The sequence below is a fragment of the Ambystoma mexicanum genome, chromosome 6p, assembly GCF_040938575.1.
Source record: "Ambystoma mexicanum isolate Mex_15411 chromosome 6p, UKY_AmexF1_1, whole genome shotgun sequence".
Lineage (NCBI taxonomy): Eukaryota > Metazoa > Chordata > Amphibia > Caudata > Ambystomatidae > Ambystoma > Ambystoma mexicanum.
Window position 1 is genome coordinate 224,756,037 of NC_090935.1, and position 24,345 is coordinate 224,780,381.

The 24,345-nt window shown below is 47.7% G+C and overlaps 1 protein-coding gene across 5 annotated transcripts in view; it reads right to left on the minus strand.

Moving 5' to 3' along the window:
- Positions 1-1,766: 1,766 nt before the first annotated feature.
- Positions 1,767-24,345, minus strand: part of FDX2 (ferredoxin 2) — a 503,503-nt gene continuing 480,924 nt past the window's right edge. For 2 of the 5 annotated variants that reach the window (XM_069626908.1, XM_069626906.1), the window contains 2 exons: positions 11,816-11,878; positions 1,767-2,427 (listed from right to left, as the gene is read on the minus strand). In XM_069626908.1, the coding sequence (XP_069483009.1) occupies positions 2,271-2,427; positions 11,816-11,878 (220 nt within the window). In that variant the 3' untranslated portion in view covers positions 1,767-2,270. The remainder of the gene's footprint in view (positions 2,428-11,815; positions 11,879-24,345) is intronic. The other 3 variants (XM_069626907.1, XM_069626909.1, XM_069626910.1) reach the window with 2 other exon arrangements.

Below are 24,345 nucleotides of genomic sequence, written 5' to 3' on the forward strand. Positions count from 1 at the left end.
ACAAAACAAATAAAATAAAAAAAGTGGGGTATGTGGGGGGGGGGGGGAAAGACGCCTGCTATGCCCAGCATGGCCCCCGACCTTTCCGTTAGCAGCCAATAGACACACCTCGGGGTGCCGTGCTCCGTGGGAGCCGACAAATGCGTGTGTGCTCGCAGAGGCCACCACCCGATCCACTGCACCCCTCGGCTTGCAGCACCTCACTGTCGCCGGTCGCAGCTCACCTCATGAGCTCTGGCCTCGGAGACCGGCGGTTGCAAGGCGAGTTCTGGTCCGGGACGCAGCGCCCTCTCTCCACTGTCTCGCCAGGCCAGGTGAGCCGCACCATCACCTCTGTCAGACGGTCAGCCGAGTTGCGGATCCTCCTGCTAATGCCTCAGGCGCTCCGGTTATTGAGATCACTCTCCGGCAGCCACTACTCGGGCTTGGGTACACAGTATCCTCGCAAATACGCTGGGGGAAGCAGGAGCTGCACTATTACGCAGCCATCTTGTCCCGCACCCCCTAGTGGTCTTGGGATCATTTTTTTAACCTTTTATTATGAGAAGAATCTCTCGACTCATGTGATGATCCAAATTTCAAAGGAGTGGACAGGGATTTCGGGACAATCCTACCTACTGATAGTTTAGCTTTATGCTCTTTTAAGGCCTTACCTGTCATCGACTGACAGGATCGACAGTCGGAGGTTAGATGTTCGAACCCAGGCACCAGATGCATATTTTCTGCGGGTCCGTGATGGACATTTTGGCGCCGCATTTAAGGTGCTTTTTGAAGCCTGTCTTCAGAGTATTCTGGGCTGAAGACAAGGCAATTCTCTAAACGTTTTTTGTAGAAAACTGAAGCGTGACGTAATTCTGAAAAGCAATTGCATTTGTGGAAAAACAGAACTGAAGCCAACAATTGCGCTGATGTGGTATATTTTACTTGACGAAGTCAACTGAGATGGAAACCCTTGAGGGACAACAGGTCGACCGTCTGGATGCATAGCGCCCTCTACCGAGAGAACATTTTTTCTGAAGCAGCTGAAACTGGAAAAAAAGATCATAAAAAGAGGAATACATGGGACAATAATCCATTCGAAAGAGGGCTTCTATAAGAAACATAAGAAACACATCATAAGTATGGAACAAAGGTGTTCAGAGAAATCCCTTTTTAGGATGCTTTACAATAGAGAGTGAATTGTGAGATGACCCAAGTGTTGAAGGGGGATGATAAAAGTGTGAACATGAATGGACCATAAAGTGACATGCACTGTTGTATAAAACTACAAATACAAACAAATGCGAAAGCCACCTCTACTCGCGGATGACAATGGAATGAAAGTCACTTCCATAAAATGTTGGCTATCGGGTCAACAAGCTGCTCATGGAAGCTGGCGAACTCTAAGTAGTAATGAACCTCTCTCAGGGTGGGGCAAACAACCCTGATTTTCTTGTGCTCCATCAAATATATGAGAAACCCTGGGAGCCCCACAGCTGTTGCATGGAATTGCCACTAGTTAGCCTTAGCATATAATTCTTTCTGTATGATCTTAAGGACATATTTATGTGATCGGCATCTGTGTCTGAGAAAATCAGATGTGATCTATAAACACAATCACAGAAATGACTTGAAATGTCACACGTGAACATGGAATGGCCCTGTAGAGGCAGTCTACCATTGATCATCTTCTAACATACTGATCAGATTAGTAAACATTTGCAGAGTCTACTTTAAAAAAGATGTCAAATGCAATCTAACATAAGAGAAATCAAAGGCAGAGGGTATTGATTTGCGCAGTTATCTTATTTAATGCCCAGGTTATCTATACAAGTACTGTGCTCTCTGTTAGCATTGGATATACAACAGAAGAGTGATAATAAAAACCTCAAACTAGGTTTTCTCTCCATGTTATTTCTGAGACTGGCGACAGAAATAAACATAGGAAAACTCACACTTACTATGTAATGCAACTTTTAATGAATTTGCTAGATATTACTAAAATAGCAGAAACTGCAAGAAATTGATGGCGTCAAATATTTAAACCAATTACACTGTGCCAAAAAATGCCTCTTATAGACAATATACGTTAATGTTGCACACAGACATTTAATGTAGCTTTTTAAGCAAGAGAAACATCTTGAACCTGCAATGAACATTGTAGTGTTGCCTGACCAGTAACCTTTGCATCATTGCACTTGCTTTCTGTTGTATGAAGCGCACAATTTATTAAAAGAAAAAACATATGCTATAACAATTTGACCCATCCATTTTAAATGTCTTTGCATTTTCTAATGTGGCTTGGGTACATGTCCATCCACGTAGAAGTTTCTGGTTATTTTGGGGAGTGTAAACACTGCTCCTTCGAGTTCTTTGGAAAGAATTACTTGACAGCCCAGTCGAGAGTTCTCCTGAAGCAGTGGTGCCATGTCCAGCATGTCTTCCTCTCTGTAAGAACCACAATCAACAATGAAATCTCCAGACATCCATTTCCACCAGATAACCCACCTCCCACATGTACAGATTATTAGCATGACAGTACAGGGATATGCTTATAAACTGAGATATTGGGTTGGCATAACACAGGCATGTTAACAGGCATTAACATAGGAGGATGATAGATGCAAACAGCCAATATTACTATTACAATCTAAAGGTGCTTACAATGTAAAGGTGCTATGATCAATTAGAAAAATATATTTATGATTATCTGTAAAACACATCCCAAGTTGTGGCTCCCTAGCATGCTATGCAATCTGCAAAACATTCAGAAACCAAAGACTTTCAGGAAAGATCATTTAGCAGATGCTTTAAACACCCTACAAACACATTCCTTTCCTTTTTGTTCTTACTCTCATTTCATGTCTTAACAGATGTGAATATATAAATAGAAAAACCATTGCAATAGTTGCAAAGAATCACAGAATTGCAACATCTAAAATCAAGTTGGAATATACTTCCCTTCAACCAATCAACAACAGAAGTAGTATTTCCATCTAAGCTTACTAGAGTTTGATGAGTGTTGAAGCAGTCGATATAAGAGTAATCTATGTTAGACAAGAGCAACAAAATCAAAGCAAAATAAGGTAGTTTGTGTAGTGAATGGTTTGTTTTGCAGACCCAAATGAAACATTGGGATTTTCTTTCTTGGTATTAGACATTTATTGCTGATTACAAAATGAAGGTGAATGACAGTAATCACTGAGAAGGATTCAACAGATTAGGTAGAATGAAAGGTCTTTTACAGCTGCTTTACTGGAAGATTAAGAAAATAAAGGATGAAGTATGTGTACATTGCATTAGCAAAGTATGGCTGTATTAGTATTCGAGCACACCATGGCTGACAAAATTAAAGAAATGATGGATATTAGGAATTCTGAAACTAATTGTGTCACACCAAACGGACAGATGGTAAAACTCTACAAGAGGTAACAAAACACCATTAGTGCAGAGTCTTACTTTTGCCTATGGAAAAGTGTTGTTACATAAGAGCAGTAATTTACCCCATTGTATTAATGCAGTTGCTAATTTTATCGAAGTCCCCACAGGAAATAAGCAAGCCACCTCAAATCAATAACTGAAGAGATGCATGCATGTCTGGGAGACACCTTCTCCCATCATCAGTTTCTAGCATTCTTAAGGCAGCAAGAGAGCTTCAGGAATGGAGCCCTTACGCAGGCCTCCAGATGACGTAAGTACCAGGCCTTTTTGAGCATAAAAAAAATCTTGTAAGTACGACAGCTTTATTATTTTCCTGTGAACCTTTACACACAAGTTTAGGGCAGTGCAAAGGTCAGGTTACTTGACAGAAACCAGAATGCTTTTTTCGATGTTTATCTACATGGATGTAATTGCAAGCAATGGATAAAAACCTCTGAAACAGAATGTATTTCTCTGAAGCCTTTAAAAAAAAAAAAAAAAACTACACACTGTTGGAATGGTTTCTTTCCATTCAGCTTGATGCTATGATGCTCATAGACCAAACAGAAGCACTGTGCATATTTATTTTCCTAGCATTTTAGGATTGTATAACTAATAAGATGGAAAAATAAGTTGCAATTGAGAATTCATATGTTTAACAAATTATGCTTTTTTTTCCAGTGAAAGCAAACCAGTATTGCATTGCACCATTGTATTTTTCAGAGTTTCTGTGCTGTGTGCATAATCATGCAGAGTTAGTTCATTTTTACACTTTTAATTTAATTTACACTCCAATTATAAAAACAGTGTGTAAAATAGGAGTATGCATGGTCTAGTTTACATCCATTCAACCTTGCAGTCAATGGGGTACATTACTATAAATGGTCAGTGGCAGCAGAGTCTTTGCTCAAGGGTGAGTGATTGTCATTACACCAATTACAGATGTGCTAGCCTCAAATCTTCAAGACAACAATTAAAAGTTCCAAAACCTGACTCTCCAGGAAGTGTAAGCGCTGTTCAAAGATTTACATTTGTAATTGAAATAGAAACTCAGCAAAACCTGTCCCTGTGATAATCCAGATAGGTATTTAACTTTATGTAGTGCTTCATACATGATTCGTCCAACATCTAGGCACTGTGATCATTATACCTCAGTCGATACTCGTATTACCGACCTATGAAGGATGTTAGTCATTAAGATAGCTCAAATGGTTGAGAGCTTGTTGCTGTGATCTGTAGGTTGCAGGTTCGAATCCTGGCAAGGCCAAATAAGCCTGCTATCCTTTTGAGGTTGATTAAGGAGTATAGACGTAGGTTTGGTGATTGTTATAAATATGTTCCATGTACAACGTTTTGCCAAATGAGCTATATAAACAAACATTTGACCATGATATTAGATGAGACGAACAAGTTACTTTCTTACCTGGTAACGTTCTTTCGATGGGATGGTCCGACGACGTATTCCATATCTATGACATGTAATCACCACAGCTGTGCTGCTTCGGAAACCTTTTCGGCGTCTGCGTCGATGACGTCGATGCGCCGCCGTCGAGGACCTCCTCCGACGTCCGACGTCATCCGATGTGATAAGTAGGACGCACGACGCCCATAGCCTCAGTTGTAGTTTTTTCCCCCAGAACGTGTGACATAAGACAACTGCCAGTCAGACACAAAGCCTTGCGGAACGTAAGCTGCAATCGCAAAAGAAATTCTGTAGCGGAGAAGGCAGGGCGGGAGCGATATGGAATACGTCGTCGGACCATCCCATCAAAAGAATGTTACCAGGTAAGAAAGTAACTTGTTCTTCGAGGGGATTGGGTCCTCCGACGTATTCCATATCTATGACAGACTCCCAAAGCAGTACCAAAGCAAGGAGGAGGGAAAGAATTTAGAATCAAAATGTAGAATAGCCAATCAAATAGCAGAGCAAAGGACCGCCTTGCCAAAGGCCAGATCCTGTGCTCGGATGGAATCAAGGGAATAGTGCCGTACAAATGTATGTACTGAAGCCCAGGTGGCTGCATCACAGATGTTGCGAATAGGAACACCCCTCTGCAGGGCAGTAGACGCAGCCATACTCCTGGTAGAATGGGCCCGCAAGCCAGCCGGTGGGTCCTTACCCGCCAAACGGTAGCACTCCGAGATGGCCAAAATAATCCAGCGAGACAAAGTGTTTCGTCACAGCTTGCCCCAAACGCTTTCCAGCGTAACCAATAAAGAGTTGATCATCCACTCTGACCCGGGACATGCGTGAAACATAAAAGCTTAAAGCTCTCCTAGGATCAAGCCTATGGAGCCTAATGCCGGAAGAACAACCTTCTGGGCCAAATGAAATTCCGTCACTACCTTCGGAAGAAAAGAAGGACGAACTCTAAGGACAACCCTGTCCTTGTGAAATACAGTGAAGGGAGGCTTAACTGAAAGTGCCTGTAACACACTCACTCTGCGAGCGGAAGTAACCGCAACTAAAAACACAGTTTTCAGAGTTAACAGCCTCAAAGGGCAAGAATGTAAAGGCTTAAACGGAGCACCCATAAGAAACTTAAGAACCAGGTTTAAATCCCAACCGGGCACCAGGAAAGGTGACGGAGGGAACACATTAGTGAGCCCTTTCAGGAACTGTGAAATCAAAGGGATTTTAAAGTAAGAACACTCTGCAGACGAGCGCTTAAAGATGGACAGCGCCGCCAGGTAACCCTTAACGGTACCCACTTGCAAGCCCCTGTGGGCCAAAGAAAGTAAAAAGGACAGAACCATGGGGATGTCACATGGAAAAGGATCCACATTCTGAACCCTGCACCAGTCGCAGAACTTACGGCAACGGTACAGAGACTTTGTTGCCGGTCTTCGGGCCGAAAGCAACACCTCCATCACGTCCTCAGGGAGGTCCCAATCCTTATACCTCAACCTTTCAGAAGCCAAGCGTGAAGGTTGAGGGATCTGACCTCTGGATGGAGAACCTGACCCCCCTCCCGTGAGAGCAGATCGTCTCGGTAGGGAAGACGACGTGGAGGGCAGATGGATAAGTCGAGAAGGTCCGGGTACCACGTCCTCCGAGCCCACGCCGGGGCAATGAGGATCATCCGGGAACCGAACTTCCGTAACCTCCGCAGCACTTGCGGGATGACGGGGACTGGAGGAAACGCGTACAGCAGCGGGAATGACCACTCCACCACGAACGCGTCTCCTAAGGCTCCTTCTGGAGGAAATTCCCGCGAGCAAAACCTTTCGCACTTCCGGTTGACACTGGAGGCGAAGAGATCCACTTGAGGGGTCCCCCAAAGGGCAAAGATCTCCAGGAGAATCTCCTGAGCCAACTCCCACTCGTGAGAGATCGCGCTCTGCCTGCACAGAGCGTCCGCCGTCACGTTTTCGGCTCCGGCCAGATGAACTGCCGAGATCGAAACTTCCTGCTGGATGGCCCAGAACTCGAGCTGCATCGCCTCTCTGCACAGAGGAAGTGACCCTGCTCCCCCCTTTTTGCTGAGGTAGTGCATGGCCACTGTGTTGTCCGTCAGGATCAGGACATTTTTCCCTCGCACAGACGGCAGAAAAGCCTTCAGGGCTAGCCTGACGGCCCTCAGCTCCAACAGATTGATATGGAGTCTGGACTCCGACGGAGACCAACGACCGCTGACTGTCAGCCCGTTGGCATGAGCTCCCCATCCCGTGAGGGATGCATCCGTCACGATCGTCACCTCCGGCCAGGGAAGCCAAAATGGAGCCCCCTTCATCAAGTTGCCTTCGACGGCCCACCTCAGAAGGTCCCGGGCGACCGAGGACGGCACCTGAATCGAGTCCGACATCCTGCCGGAGGACTGCGACCATTGCGTCTTGAGTGCCCACTGCAAAGATCTCATCCGCAGGCGAGCCTCTGGCACCAGAAGAATGCAGGATGCCATGAGGCCGAGCAACCTCAAGAACTCGAACGCTGGGAGCGTCTGGGCATGCTGAAACTTGTGCACCATCTGCTGAATGTGAAGAGCCCTCACCTGGGGAGGAAAACACTGCCCCAGGGAAGTGTCGAGCACTGCTCCGATATACTGGAGCCGCTGTGTTGGCGTCAAATGGGACTTCTTTAAATTGAGGGAGAAGCCCAGCCTGTGAAGGGAGCGACAGGTGACCGACAGATGATCCAGGACTTGCTCGGGAGAGCTCCCCCTGATCAACCAATCGTCCAGGTAGGGGTAGACGTGAATCCCCCCTTGCCTGAGATGCGCTGCCACCACCACCATGAGCTTGGTGAAAACCCTCGGGGCGGAGGTCAATCCGAACGGCAGGACCCGAAACTGAAAGTGCGAGTCGCCAACCGCGAACCTCAGGTACTTCTTGTGCTTGGGATGGATCGGCACATGGAAGTAAGCATCCTTGAGGTCGAGTGACACCAACCAGTCCTGAAGCTGAAGGGCCTGGAGGACTTGAGAGAGAGTAACCATCTTGAACTTGTCCTTCCTGAGGAGTTTGTTCAAACCGCGCAAGTCCATGATGGGTCTCAATCCCCCGTCTTTCTTCGAAACCAAAAAATAAGGGGAATACCATCCCTTGTTCCTCTCCGCTATAGGCACCAGTTCTATGGCGCCTTTCTCCAGCAGGGCTTGAATTTCCTGCGCAAGGAGCGGATCCGGACTCTGCAAAGAGAGGTTCCCCGGTGGATTGTCGCGAGGCCTGTGCCGAAAAGGAAGACAGTAGCCGTGGGTTATGATCTCCAGAACCCACACATCTGAAGTAATGGCTTGCCACTCTACAAGATGCTGCGCCAGCCTTCCCCCAACCGGCGAACCATGGGACATGGCCTCACGACTGAGTGGGAGCGGCTGCGGCGTTACCTGAGGGCAAAGAGGCAACTGCCCGAGGGGCCTTGGCACCACGGGTACCCTGTCGTCCACCTTTGGTACCTCTGCGTTGGCCTCTTTGACTGCCAGCTCCTCTCGCTGTACTGAAGGAGGAGTAATAGCGAAAGGAACCACCCCTCCACTGCTGTCCCCTAGGACGAAAAGGCAGAGGTTGGCGAACTGCAGCGCCCAACGACTTCGCTGCAGCTTTTGAGGTCTGCAACCTCTCAAGGCTCTCGTCAGCCTTGCTGCCAAAAAGGTGTTCACCATCAAAGGGCATGTTGAGGAGCCGGGACTGCACATCAGGCGCAAACCCCGACTTCCGCAACCACGCAAACCTGCGTATCACGGTGCTCGCCGCCATGGACCTACTGACGCATTCAGCTAAGTCCAAACCCGACTGAACGGACTCACACATGGCATCCTTACCATCCTGGACCATAGCAAGGAAACCATCCCGTTCATCCCCTTCGGGAACATGTTCAGCCGCTAACGCAACACAGTTCCACAGAGTGTGCGTGAAACGTGACAAGGCACAAATGGAGTTGGCCGCCTGAAGCGCCATACCACCAGAAGAAAACACTTTCTTCGCCCAGCCATCAAAACGTTTGTCGTCCCTATCAGGAGGGATGGTAGGGTACGACGCCTGCTTCGCCGGGGCCATGGCCGCCTGCACCACCAAACTCTCCGGAGTGGGGTGCCTGGTCAAGTAGCAGGGGTCATCACTGGCTGGACGGTATTTTCGTGACAAGGATCTGCCCACCGCCGGGAGACTCTCCAGAGCAGTCCAAGCCGCCGCCACCCTTCTCTGTAAAGCCATATGGAACGGCAGAACCGGGTCAGTTGGGGGACCAACATCAAGGATGTCTGTCAGATCATCCTGCACAAACTCCCCTGGGGGAGCAGACCATCCCAAGTACTCAGAAACCCTAGCCATAAGGCGCCGGTACGAGGAATCAGCATGAGAGCCAGGCTCAGGCCTACATTCTCCACCTCCGGAGAGGTGTCCAGTCCACTGGCATCATGCAGTGACTGTCTCAACTCGTCAAACTGACTATGGCCCGAGACAATGTCATCCGGAACCTGACTAGGAACCAGGCCATCAGAATCCTCATCCGCCTCTGAAATATAGTCCAGGTGGCGAAAAGAAGGCACTCGAGAGTGCTTGCTCTTAACCAGAGCCTTCCTAGGGGGTCCACCCGTGCCCTGGGGTACCTCCGACACGAAAGGCGTCGATGGCGTCGAGCGAATCGGCGCCAGCGTCGAGAGAACCGGCATCGGCTCCGAGAGGATCGGCGTCGACGAAATCGGCGTCGACGTCAGATGCAGCGCCTCCAGAATCGGCGGCGTCGACACAGCCCTCGAGGCCGGAGCCCCGAGCGTGTCCCTCGACGACCTGAGCGTCGACGGCATCGACGACTTCCTCGGAGCCAGAGCCTCGAGAAAACCTGTCGACGCCCTCGACGCCACAGACGTCGAAGCCTTCTTCGAAGACCTCACAGGTGCACACGGTCTCGAACGCGTCGAGGACCGGGACCCGGAACGGGTACGTCGAGAACGAGTCCCCTTGTCCGAACGGGACCTCTCCCGTGACTCGTGCCGACCACTCCTGCGAGCGGTGTCTCTCGACCTCACACGACCGACCCCACTCGGGGGCGCGGACGGCTGAGTACCCTGCGACTCAAGAATCGCCAACATCTGCTTCCCGAAGGAAGCCCATTCCTCCGGCGTCGCACGGCCCGAGGGGTAAGCGACGTGCCGGGCAGAGCCCTCCGAAGAGGACCTGGAAGACGACCGATGTCGGCGCTTCCGAGAATGCCTCGAAGAGGCAGAGGAGTGGCGAGACCGACTCCTAGAAGGAGACCCACGAGACTTCCGACGATGACACGGAGAGTCACCCCTCGAATCATCCGTCGAAAGCCCCGCAGACTTCGACTTCCGGGGCTTGGACACCCGACCTACCGACAACTTCTTCTTACGTTCGCGTAAGGCTTTGGACGTGAGCGACTGGCAGTCGATACAGTCTTCCGTGTCGTGGGCCTCCCCGAGGCACCAGAGGCAGGCGTCGTGCGAGTCCGTCACCGACATCTTGGACCCACACTCCCCGCACTTCTTGAAACCCGGACGCGGGGTCGAAGACGAAGTAGACATCTTCAGAAGGATTTTCACAAACGAACAGGTTCGAAGAACCGAGAAGAACAGAACTCCAAAGAGTCGAGGCGTTTAAACCGAGAAACACGAAGCAACACGTTCGCGGAAAAAACGGAACTGAGGCTATGGGCGTCGTGCGTCCTACTTATCACATCGGATGACGTCGGACGTCCTCGACGGCGGCGCATCGACGCAGGACGCAGACGCCGAAAAAGTTTCCGAAGCAGCACAGCTGTGGTGATTACATGTCATAAATATGGAATACGTCGGAGGACCCAATCCCCTCGAAATAGAATTTAGCATGGAGTCCTTGCCTCTATTCACTGTTGTATCATGACATTGGCATACCATTAGGTAGTAATAGCTCCAGGAAATGAGGACTTTCGTTAAACATCAAAAGACAATTCTGCTATCGAACCTCAAAACACATAATACAATTCATGTTTGCTTTACTATGTAAGTGGCTAGGTTTTTGTATGTTCAACATTTAAATATATACAGGAGATCTCAAATGGCCAGACCTTAGAGAAATAATGAAAGGTGTATTCTGTCACAATGCAGAAAGCTGCCGCATAGTAATGATTTCCATACAGTTTTTGCACAGATCAGCTGGACGTCACATTTTACTCTTGCAAAGGAGAAAAGTCATTTTTACTCTCTTGAAATCACATTTACTCTTAAAGTTTCAAAATGGGGAGTAAAATACTCCCACCTCAAAATCTTATCTGGGCCACTCCCCTAACTTCTGTGGTCAATAAATTCAAAGCCATTAAATTGGGTGATAGCACTTAGGAACAAGAGTAATCTGGAGTAAAGCACTATATTAAAATGCAACATTGTTATCTACAGATTGGATTGGAGCCCAATAGAAAACACATAGTAGAAGTACAGAAACTACTGTTAAAATAGGAATAAAGTAGCCTGTGGCTGCAGGTTATGCGGACTGTTCAAGGCCCACAAGCATTAGCATTCCGAGTAAAGCAAGGATAGTACATGAGCGTGGTGGACTTTAACAAACTGATTTAGATCACATCCATGGGCTCTACAGATAAAAGCAACTGTACCTACTGTATGGGTGCTTTATTTATACCGTGGCAAACAGGATTGTGCTTTGCACGCTACATGCTCAGAGAGTGACCATTTTTTCCACAGTAAAAACACAACTCCAACAGGGCAACCATGGAAATAGAAAAAGAATGTCTTCAAAGAGGAAAGGGCCTATTGACATCAGCAGCCTGGTCCCAAAACAGAAGACAAGGAAAAGGAGCTGCAGAGGGAAGCAATGCTATAAACAAAGAACTAATAAATGTCCCAAAAAAAAAACTTGGATTACGGAAAACTGCTGAGCAATACTGGCAGTGATACCCTGTGTTTTGAGCTACTTAGTTGGTAGCAGCGCACCTGCTGTGTTCTATTAATCTACGATATCATACCTGTGAGGAATTCGATCATCCACATGGTGGGCACAGGCGCTCGCCTCGAAGAAGAAAAGCATGCTGGGAAAGAAAGAAGAAGGTAAGGAACAGAACAACCAAGGGACATGAGCAAGAAAGTGTAAAGCAGATGGAGGTGGAAAGGTCCCAGAGAAGGGGAGTCAAGAGTATAAGCTAAAAAAAGGAGGGAGACTGAGGCCTCTACAATGGGAGACGTATAAGAAATAAATGACAGGAAAGATGGGGCTTATAAACTACCTCACAGAAGGGAAGGAGGAAGAGAAAGGAAATGATGTATAGAAAACCACCACAGTGTGGGAGCAAGTGAGGACATAAAAGAGGTGCCAGAAACCACATGGAAGAAGAGGATGAGGAGGAGAGTAGAGGGGAGGAGAAGGAAGACTCGAGAAAATTGGTAGACCATCAATAGCAATGCAAAGGGGCTGAAGTCAAGGATGGGGTTAGGCACTGAAGAGGCCTGAGGGACACAGTCAAAGTTACTCATCTCCATTAGCTTCACTGCTAGCCGGGTAGCATGACAGAACAGGGAGGAAGTAGACCAGAACCTTCATGGACAAATTAAGCTGGGGTCTGGCATTGTAGGGTCGAGCCTCTACCAACTTTCAGCAGGATTTGGTAATGGCAACTATCAAAACCAGTAACACAATCTCTACTTCTCAAAATCCCTCTCAATCACACAACATTTGGGTCTCTTTGGACCAAAAACAAAGCAAAGCGAATTCAAAGGCAGAGGGTAAAGAACTGAAGACTACAGTGTGGCAAGAATGTTTAGATTATTGTTTAGTTGAGAAACCTACCTCATTGCACCAGCCATCCCTATTACCCGACCTTTATGCCAACATACCTTAAGGCCAGATGTGGTCACAAAACAGGTATAACTAAAGTACTGCCCAGAATGCCTCATAGTATTTGGGGTCTAAGTGGTCAATCACGCCCATGTCCATTGCCTGCTAAATGGCTGCTACAAATAACCAATCTCATCTGCATAACTTGCTGTTCAATCAAGCGCTTTCATCAGCAAGCCTCTCTGGCAGCTCGTGTGGCGTTTGACGCTGATTCATGTGACGCAACATCTAGAACTTGCTAATAATGGATCAAGGGATTGGGCGCTTGCAACCATTGCTTTTAATGTTAGTCAGCACAGAAGCTTGCAATGTATTTTGGCAACCCACGATTGAACAGCATTTGATTTTAGTGAGAAAAGATGTGCACAGCGTAGTGGCAGCTGGTGAGTTCTTTAACTGGAAGGGCGTACATATTTCTCCCAGATATGCCATATCGACCGAGTGTAGCGAGTGAGCCTGAACCAATCAATGGGTGTTCATGGGGGTGGAGGGGTTCTACCGCCCACCCCCTCTCCTGTCAACCCCCCCCCAAAGACATTTTTTAAAATAATGTGTTAAAATGGTGCCTTTTAGAGCACACATTTTAGAAAGATTTGGTAAAAAGCCAAACAGTTTGCAATTGGTTTTGGAGGGTAACTCATGAAAAAAAATCCAATAGATGCAATTCACCAACAGTGCACAGAAACATTTCTCAAACACATTTTCATGATGCCATTGCCCACAATATGTGGCAATATAAAACATTTTCACACTAGCTGTGCCCGTACATTTCCATGCTGACTGCACCATTATACCATAGTAGTCCCACATAAGAACATACTCATGTTTGCTTTGCGCATGACAAGACAACATGCCTACGTTTATTCTGCCAATATACGGCAGTATCCCCACATAAGAACATACTCCAGTTACCATTTCACAGGTTGAAAACATGTCCAAACTGGCTGCACTCAAATACCAGTCGAGCTAGTTAACACTTATCATGCTTGCTTTATCAAAGATGCCCAATACAAAATGGCACGCCACAGTAAGTTGCATAAAAATGCCAGTCTAGCTTTGTAATAACACTTATGTTTGCTTTATCAACCATAGCCAGTAAAAAAATGCCATGCCTGCCCATAGGGCTCCAGTGCCTGACATGTACACAATGAATGTGATTTTGTGATTAAGCAAGGTGCTGGGGGCGCCCAGGAGGCAGGCATGTTATCTTTTACTGGACATCTATGATAGATGTCCAGTAAAAAAATGACATCCCTGTCTCCTCGCCCCTACATTGCAACAGAAGGAAAGCTGCTTTTGAACGGTGCGGAGGGGGACTGTGCAACAAAGGCATTTTCAAAATACCCTTGTTAAACAACCCTCTTCCCCTCACTTGCCAAAATCAGCTCCATGGACCAGCACTTACACACATTCACACAGCAAGCACTCTCTCATTCACAATAGCACCGATCATGCACTCGCTCATCACACAAGCATGCACGCATACATACACATTTTTAAATAATACATGAACATAAACGTACCTTCTGCCGTCGGTCCTGAAGTTTCCTCCCCAGCGCTCCAGCCCCTGCTAGCATGACAGGAATCAGGAAGCTTCCTGGTTCCTGCACATGCATTCAGGATCCTGAGCATGGGCGACGAGACGCCCCACTCCAGCCTGCTCGGTCTGTATGTGCAAGGAGGCACAAGAGAGCCCCCTCGCACTTAGACATGCAGTTCCCCAGCCAGCATTTACAATGAGCTTTGCATGGCTCATTGAGCTTGCGCAGCTGGGGAACTTAACTGTCAAAGGGAAACCAGGTTTCCCTTTGACACTTCAGCCAGAGTCAGCCCAGTAGGGCTCCATCAGCTGGAAAAAGCTGAGGCAGCGCTCAGGACTTCACTGGGCTGTGTCCTCTGCTGTTGGCTCCTCCATAATGGGCAAGAGGGGGCCAAGACGCGGTGGATCAACGCTCCATCGCCAATTATGGACGAGCCGCCACTGGCACACTGCGTTTTAGTCAAGTTAATTTTGGCAAAATTGAGAAGCCCCTTATAATTGAATCTGATATAAGGGTCCCAATTGCTTTTAGCAATCGAAGACTAAGGCCTCACTGGAACAGAGGCAAGTTTTGGGGAGGCTCTGTTATTGTTGAAAAGGAACACTAAAGTCTTAGGACTGGGCCATATGTAGCTGTTGCACCGAATGCTAAAAGAGTCATTTGGAACATATATAGATATAGAACCGTACTCGGTTGACTATCCAGTATGGGGAAATATTCCATCACAGAGGTTTGTGAGGAATTCGACCATCCGTGTGGTGGGCGTGGGCTCTTCTGGGCATTTTTGAAATGTTCAAGTAAACGGATGATGGTAAACTTGCCACAGGAAAATGTGTGGGGCTAATCCACATACATTTTCCCATGCTCACTCCACAACAAACGCATACACCTGTGTACTCTGGCATGGATACTGCCTGCCTACAATCACGGTCCATCCCTGTCATATTTAGTTGGAATATGACAGGAGAGCAGAGCACAATGTCATCTCAAGGAGAAGGGGGGAGGGGGCAGCTTCCCCCTGCCATGGACAGTCTGATTAACTGACAAAGGTTCCATGGAACCACCCTGCTCTTTTGTTAGGCTCTGCAGCTGGTGGGAGCAATTGGGGTACTTCTAACAGGCCCCCATGGGGCCTGGCTGGCGAGGATAAGAAGGGAGACAGGAAACCGAGCAAACCTTTCATATGCAACTGTGACAACCTGAAGTCAGCTCCCGCCTCGCAGTATTAACGCCAGCAAACTGACTGAGTCTATTTGCAGTAGAGAACCCCTAGTAGGGAGATCCCATTAAGATAAAAGACTGGTTTACAGAAGCCTGAGATTCTGGTCTCTCAGCAACTTCAAGAAAGATTTGCCACTTTAAAAAGAAACCATACAGGGCGAACCATTAAGCAGAGAGACTCTTTGATCACAGCAGGTAAGAAGGTGGGTGGGACTCAGTATCACAGGGGAGTGACCCCAGAGCTCTTTCTATTGAGAGAAGGGTATCACCATATTGGTTCTGGGACCCTTCCTTTTCCTGTTGGATCCCCTTACCTTTTCCAGTTGCAACACACTCTGGTTATGACCTGACACATACAGAAAATTGTTGATAGGGACCCCAGGATTGGTTCACCAAGGTAGGCACTGTGGGCCACTTGGCTTTAAAAGAGGGCTGTAGCCCCTCTTTAAGAAGATTATCTGAAGACTTCACCTTCAGTATGAAGAATAACTCATCTTTGGACACTGGCTGAAGGTACAGTCTGTCTTACAGCTACCGCCAATGAAGGAAGGCCAGGATCCCATTACTTCTCCCAGAGAACAGAGGGAGAAAAGAACTCTGAAGACCCCCCAGCTGCTCTAGAACCGATATCCAGACAGCACACAGCATGTCCTGTTAGGCTCTGCAGCAGGATCCCTGGAGTGCCAGAAGGTCCTTCAACCCAAAACCGAGGACAAGGCAGCTGCTTGCAACACACTCCCTAGCTCTGGGCCATCTGCCTTAAAGGACAATGCAATACCATTGAAGAGAAGATTATTGGTGGGGACCCGAGGATTGGTTCATTAAGGCAGGCTTAGCCTACACCAATCACTGTGCCTACTTGACTTTAAAAGAGGAATGGAGCCTCTCTTTAAGCAGATCATCAGACGACTTCACCAGAAACAACAAAGTACTCAACCTTGGACCCTGGCTGAAGGTACAGTCAGACTTACATCTTCCGCCAGTGAAGGAAGGCCATGATCGCCAAAGAAGGAAGCAAGATCCCTCCACTAAACATCTCCCAGGGAACAGAGAGATATAAAGAACTCTGAGGACCCTCCAGCCACTCCAGAACCAGTACCCAGCCAGAACACAGCATGCCCTTCTACACAAGCCCACTGAAGAAGCTGGGAGAATTGGTTCGACAGGCATCTATCGACCTCTGCCTTAAAGGGACATTGTCGAGCTAGTCAAGTACCTTGAGCTGCAACCAACTGCAATGCTGACCGTTGGCAAGCCGCATTCGCTTTTAGACATCCGTGATGTCTTGGCCAGCGCTTCTGAACCGATGATCAGCACTGAGACAATGATTCCTGATCCCGAGCTGCCATGTAGGCCAGCCTGCAGCCGTTCGTCCAGCCTCGCCTGTCGAACCGGTTTGCCGCCTGATACCCGCAGCTGACTCCCTTCTTGAACTCTGTCACAGAAACCTGTAAAGTGCCCTGAAGCCGATTCGACCCTGCCGAGCACCAGCACCACCTACAGCACAAGGTACAATGTAGTTCTGTCCCCATGGTCCTTCCCAGATGGCCCCTAGACACATATATGACCTGTCGCTCCCTTTATGCTGAAGCCAAGTAACCTTAAAGTGTTGTGGTTATTAACCCTACAGACTACCCTCCTGTCAGTATCCAGAGTGCATCCCTTTTCCTTCTTTGAAACTGTCTGTCCTCTGCATTCCTTTACAGGGTGGTTGGTATTTTATAGTATTGGTAAAGTAGATATTTTTGATACAACCTTCAATGGACAGTCCCTTTTATTACTGGGTAATTGTATTTTCGCTGTGTTGCAACTAACCAACGATCCACAACCTTTTGGAGATTAGCCTGCCATTCTGTCTACGTTACCAAAATTGGACAAGGAGGTTTAGAATTTGCTTGTCATTCCAATCTGTTTGGATCCCTTCTGGTGTATTAGAGGTGTGGGGCCGACTGATTGTTTAGAAACAGGTATTCAACCCTGGAACACTGGTACCCCAGAAGTTGATTCTTCACAATGCCACTAATTCTAACCATAGTTAATGGTCACACTATGGTAGATCACATGTCCTCTGCCACATACCCTGCATTGAGGAGTGCAACAAAACGATATGTGGGTCCTTCGCCCACCAGGATGCAGGCGCCAGAGGTGTTCCCCAAAAGAACCCCTGACCTCTAGCCCATCGTTAGTCCCATGCGTAGGAGAATGCCTATTGTACAGCCTTTAAAAACACAAATACCCAGGACTTCCAATACAGGTGCAAAGGTGATATTACAAATATCATGAAAAAGAAGCAAGCTGCTCAGCAATCTGCCGTCAAGGGAGTACCAGAACCTAGCTGCATCCATAAGGAATTCAAATTGAGCATTCCACTAAAGCTGTGCTAGTGAACTTCTCTAACTGCAGCTCATACCAGTTTGTGAGGGCCTTTGGAGTTCAGGAGACATTCAGAAAGAAACCAAAAAGTCAAAAGGTAGACTGGCAGCCTTCAGAAAGTGATGCTGGCTGTCACATTACTTCCACGATTTCAGGCCTACACTTTCCACCCTCAGCAAGCATAGCCATGGGGCGGTCCGCTAAGCAAATCAAATGCATCTGAGGTATTTGTGGTTTGCACAAGTCCTACCCAATACGTGAACACGTTCATGTGCCAGACATCGATCACAGCTTTTTAGACCGGCCATAGCCCTGTAGTCCTATATAAGCAGATCATAGCAGAGAGATGGAGTGGGAGTTAACATGCAGAGTTGCAAAGTAGAGCGTGACAGAGCAGCAAGGAGGGGGGGGGAGAGAGTGGCGTGGAGAAGGGAGACATGGCAGAAAACTGAAGAGGAGAGAGAAAAGAGAAGAAAGACTGGAGAAGAGGAGGCAGAATGACAATAGAATGCAGAGGAGGAGACAGTAGGAGTGGTTTATTTGGCTTTAACTCTAATTTGTCGTGCACATTTGAGCCTGCTTGCAGTGTTAGTTTCCCTCTTCCTGCCTCAGAGTTTCCTAACCCTACTCCCGCTCGCACTTGCTACCACCTTAGTGGCTTTCCCAAAGAAGCCAGCAAAAGTTAACAGCTAAGGGCAGCTTATTTGTGGGCAGCTTGTGTACCCAGCTTGCCCCTATTCGCCGAGACCCCCTACACCACCCGCATCCGCACAATGGTGTACCACCTACACCGTCCCTAGCTCAGCTCACCCCCCTTACCTGTTGGGTAAGGTAGCGCCTTTTCATCCACCTAGCCAGCTTTCACCAGAGCACCTTCACAACCAGCCACGCGTCCTCACTGCCAGACCAAGCCCCCCCCCACCACCACCCCGGCCCACTTAGTAATCCCCTCTCTCCATCATAAGCTTCAAACCTTGGTCCATCTGAACCGCTGTTACTATGCTCGGCCTGTGTCATGAGCTCACTTGTGTCAGGCGTGAGCAGGACCCAAACAGACAATCTCTGGTTTAAACAATTGTGTGGCCAGATGAAAGGGGCTAAAAGACAACGACATTTGCAATACAGGAAACTCCTTTGTGTTGTATGCAGGGCAAGGGCTTGGCAGGCTCTAAGAATGCTCCGGAACCAAAGGAAGCCCAGACAACTACATTACCCAGAAGGCTCGTGGGACCACGAGCCTTCTGGGTCCTCCAGGACAACGCCCAACTCTTCACGCATGCACGCGATGCGCACAGACTACGCTGCTTGTGCTGATGAACACGAGAGAGTGAAGACGTGTGTTCAGAGGGCTCCTGTAGGCTGCCATCCGCGGGCCATACCCTGCCTGTGACTACCGCAGGCCCCGTGTTCTGCAACAGATAAGTGCATTTGTTTTTGCTGGCAAATCTTCGAAGAGTTTGGGATTGAACGCCCATGCACGTAGCGTTCTGGCAAGACAGTTTCTAAGGGCATAGTGTACTGGGAGTTATCTAAGCGAACGCAAGCAGCGTTCGGACAACGAAGCTCTTTCACTGATTGTAGGAAGACTTGTAAAGTGTGGGGCTGCTCACAGCTTATGGCAGCCACCGAGCACTATAGAGCGATTGTCGGAGAACCGGCACCATAGACTAATCGTAGCCACGTTCAATATTCCGCCAGAGAGCGGAAGCAGTCATTGCCACGTGTTTATGTACAGATGCATTTTGCCAAGTAATCTCACATATGCCTTTGGTTTCTTTGTAGCGGCGCTCCGCCGTATCAACACAGACTCAAACTTTGGAATAGCAATTCATGATTGAAGTCCCCCAGCTGCACGACATGAAGTGAAGTGCTCTCATCTTTGTTTTTGGTACCAGTGTGTTGGTTGTGAGTTTCAACAACTGGCACGTTGCATGTGTTTTCCCCAATCAGCATATTGCATGCAAGTAATGCAAGTTAAGTATACAATCAATGCGCCAAAGAGTTCAAAAGGGGCTATGTGCAAATGATTGCAAAAGAGTATCAAGACAGTATTACTAGAGCCTGAAGTCCAGATTAGGCAGGGTTTGGGGAGCATTGTATGCAAGTGTGTGGGATTGAGTGGGCGGAGCATCTACGATCTCAGGAACCCTAGGAAGGGGCAACAAGATGCATCTTTCCCTAAAATCCCCTAACTCATCCACTACTTCTTCCTATTAATCCAGCGGACTCTAACCTTCTTTCCCCGGCGTGTCACAGAGGCCTGTGCTTGTATAACTTCCAGGCACCAAGACCCAACGGGGAGGCAGGTGTACGTGCTACCTCCGCGCAAGATCAGAGTAAGCCTGTCAGCCTGTTCATTTGAAACTATGTGTGGCTCAATCTGCTTGTAGCATAGGACCTGTACTGCTTTAAATGAAACTGTTTTTAAAGCATAGCATTGTTTTTCAAGTGTTGCCGCTACATCAGGCCCTGTGCAGCCTTTGGATCTAAATGTACTTTCTAAAACATGTGCAATCTAATGGTTGCTGCCTGGTTAGGTCCTGCATGCCTTCTAAGTGTGCTTTCTAAAACATTATATAATTGTTCCTATTTGGTTAGGCCCTGCGCTCCTTTGAATCTAAGTGTACTTCTAAAATACTTTGCTATCTAATTTTTGCTGCTTGGTTATGTCCTGTACTTCTTTTGAATATAGACGTAATTTTCCTGAAAACCCCTCTCTTCAATCTAAATGTTGATGTCTGGTTAGGCCCTGTACATCTCTTAAATCTAGGTTCAGCTTTAAGGATTTGTTAATCAATTGATGCAGCCTGATCTGGCCCTGAACAACCTTTGAATCTAAGCAGACTTTCTGAAACACTTATCTAATTGCCCTTTGCATCTTCTGAATCTAAGTGTACTTTTAAAAAGCCTTGCTATCCAATTGTTGCAGCTTGGTTCGTCCCTGCTCATCATATGTACCTAGGCGTAATTTACCAGAATACCGCTTCCACTTATTGTGGCCGCTCAATCAGTCCCTGTGCAACCTTAGAATTAAGTGTACTTCCTAAAAACTATTGCTATTAAATTATACTTGCTTGGTCAGTCCCTGAATCATTGTGCACTCTACAAACCTCCGCTTTGTAACTGCTGTTGCTTGCTTGGTTAGGACTGTGCATGCTTCAAATATAAATGTACCTTGACTACCAAATTGTGCTGTCTTCTTAGGCCCTAGGCACCTGTGAATCTAAGTGCGCTTACTAAACACCTTTTCTAATTAACTGTTGAGGCTGGCTTAAGCCCTTTGCGTCCTTTGAATATAGGTGTAATTTCCCAGACCTGTGTACCTCTCAATTCACATGTCACTGCCTTCCCTGCTTCCTGACCTTTTTTCCACAATGCCAAAAAGTTCCAAGGCCAGAGGAGCCCTCTGGCGTACCAAACACCAGACCTCCTCTCCAACTCCTCGTCCCTTTCCTCCCTCCTCCCGTGACAACACAACTCAGTCAGCCCCCTGCACCCGCCCCCTAACACCATTGCAAGCTCAGCCAACCCCCCACCCATCTCAAACACTCCCCCTCTCTGATCCCCCCCCACTCAACCACCCACCCTCTGGCAAGGGTTTCCCAGATTGCCTGTTACTCAGCATTCACATCTCTAAGTGCAGCCAAAATGCAAGCCCTCCTGCTTTTTCTCCTCCCTCCCAGATCGGATCTCTTCCCACTCACCAACACTTACACCCCCTCCCTCTCTGCCCAACACGTCCATCCTCTATCCCACTATACTGATAACTCCTCTAGTCCCCCTCTTCCTCACCCTGCCAAGCTGCAAGCCTTCCCACTTATCCCTCAAGCTACCCCCTCTCCACCTCCCCTTCCCACCCCTTGCCACCTCAAAGGCCCCCCTCCACCCAACCCCCCCCTACCTTCACATTATCTACCCCAGCACATCCCTCACCCGGGACCCACTCTGGAACAAGGTAATTTTCTCCCCACACTTGTCCAACCCCCTTCTTTCCCATACTCCCCCTACAAGGATGAAACCCTTCTGCCGACCACATAACGCAACAGATTGCCGATGCACCCTCAACCCTCACTTCAACGAGATCTGCCTCCAAATGCACAGGCCCTTCTCCCAAGTGGTTCATCCCCTCCCTCAAATCAGTCAATACCCTCAACCACCGCCTGGACCGCCAATGGCGGGCCAGCCCATCCGCTCAGAACAATGCCACCCTTGCAAGACATACCAGGGCCTACAGGATGGATATCTGGAAAGCTCCAACAAAATAATCTTTCTATAGCTCTAGCAACTCATGTATGGAAATCCACAAGATTATCTCTGAGTTCAAGTCCCCTCTCTGCACAACCCCCCCATGTCTCCCAAGCACACTGCGATTCACTGTCAGGCCACTACAAAATAGCCATAGAAAGAAGCCTCGATATCCTTAAAGGCGAAGTGCGCTCAAAAATGGCATTGTCCCAAAAAATGGCCAATAATCAAAAATATATATAAAACATTTTTAAAGAAAGTTCCCAAGTCCAATTTTGAGCAAATGAGGCTCAAAGTGTTTACATGGGGGCATACATTTTGTGATTTGAAGCAGCCTCCTCTGTGCATGTTAAGCTCAGCTCTGGCGGTAATAATGAAGCATCAAAAGCCTCTACCGGGAGCTCTTGCTTACTGCAGCCAGAGCAGAGCTTAACATGGAGAGGATGCTGCCTTCACTCCAATTTTTCGTTTTCTGTGCGCCCCAAGCACAGGGAAGCTCAGGAAACTCGAAAAGAAAGTCGCAGCAATTATGAATACTCTGCCACAGCTGGCAAAGTATTCATAATTAATTGCCTGGACTTGCCCACAATAAAAGGTGCGGCAATTATCAACACAAAGTTGTTGTACTTATGATTGCAGTGGCTTTTGCTTGGAGTCTCCCGGGCTTCCCCGGCCCGCGGTAGCCCAGGAGACAAAGCAGAAGCCACCACAATCATAAATACAATGCGGTTGTATTTATAATTGCTGTGGTAATTTTCTTTTTAGGTTTCCCGGGCTCCGAAACTTAAAAAGCAAAGCACAGAAATAATAAATACAACAACGTTGTATTTAAAAATGCTGGCACTTTCGCTTCGAGTCTCCCAGGCTCCCCCGGCGACAAAGCAAAAGCCACTCAATTATTATTTATAACTACAGTGATTTTAGATCTAAATTAAAAAATCTGAAGCACTTACCAGCAAACAAGATCCTGACTACATTCTCTGCTGTCTGGCAATAATGAAGCAAACGCCACCTACTGGAAGCCTTAGTTTTATTACAGCTGGCTGGCTTTTGCTTCATTATTGCTGCAAGGGCAGATCTTAACACAAGCCCAGGAGGCTCATCCATTTCAAAAAATATTTGAGCCTCATTTGCTCAAAACTTTACATATATATATTTTTGATTATGGCCAATCTTTTGAGCCAATAAAATGTTTGAGTGTCCTATCCCTTTAATAAACTAGCAACCCCCCCCTCCTCTGCCTTCAGCCAACCAAATTCCTAAACCACCTCTCAAATAGCCACCCCTCTGGTTTCCCTGAAGACCCTTGACCCCGCCCCCCCCGCCCTCCTCAAGAAGAATCTCCCTTCCACATGTACAGGCAGCCTCGCCAGATCCCTAATCAACAACTCACTGACATTTTGCATTTCCCAGGAAGCATACAAAACCCCTCACGTCAAACCTTTACTAAAAAAGCCCTCTCTTGACCCCCTCCTCTCCAATTACCGTCCCATCTCTAACAAAAACGCTTCATTGCCAAACTCCTGGATTGAACAGCTTACGCCCAGCTCAGCCTCTTCACAGAATCCCACAGCCTTCTAGATCCTTCTCAGTCCAGATTCAGACCCCCTCCATGGAACCACAGCCTCCCTTGTCTTAATTTGGGATGACCTGTAAAGAAGAGAAGATTCAGAGGCTGCGCCGCACTCATCCTCCTGGACCTCACAGCAGCTTTCGGCATGATCAACCACACCACTCTCACTAACAGACTCTTCTCCTTAGTCATCAGGGACTCCACCCTAAAAATGGACCTCCTCCTTCTCCTCTGACCGATCCCAAATCACCTTTCTGCAACCTTTATCATCTGTCCCCTGGTCTGTGCCACAAGAAGTCCCTCAGGAGCTTCCTTCTCCTTTTCAAACTTTCCCTATCCCCACCCCTCCACCCCCGACTCATCCACTGCCACAATCTTTCCTGCTACAACTACGCTGACGACACAAAGATCTTAAGATCCCTAAATCTCTGTCTTTGCCCCACCCAGATCTTGCATCCTGCCTCATAGACAGACTGCCGATCATTCCCTACACAAGGAAGGCCCCAAATGCCTACAAAACAAATTTACATGCTACCGTCCCCAACCGAATCCTAAGATCAGGTTCTGCAAACCTCCTGGTGGCCCCTCTGTTCAATTTCTCCAGACTAGGAGGCTCATCATTCTCTGTCCTACCTACCACCCTCTGGAACTCCACCTCTCCTCACCCTCTGTCTCATAGAGGACCACCTCTCTTTCAGGATGGTCCTTAAA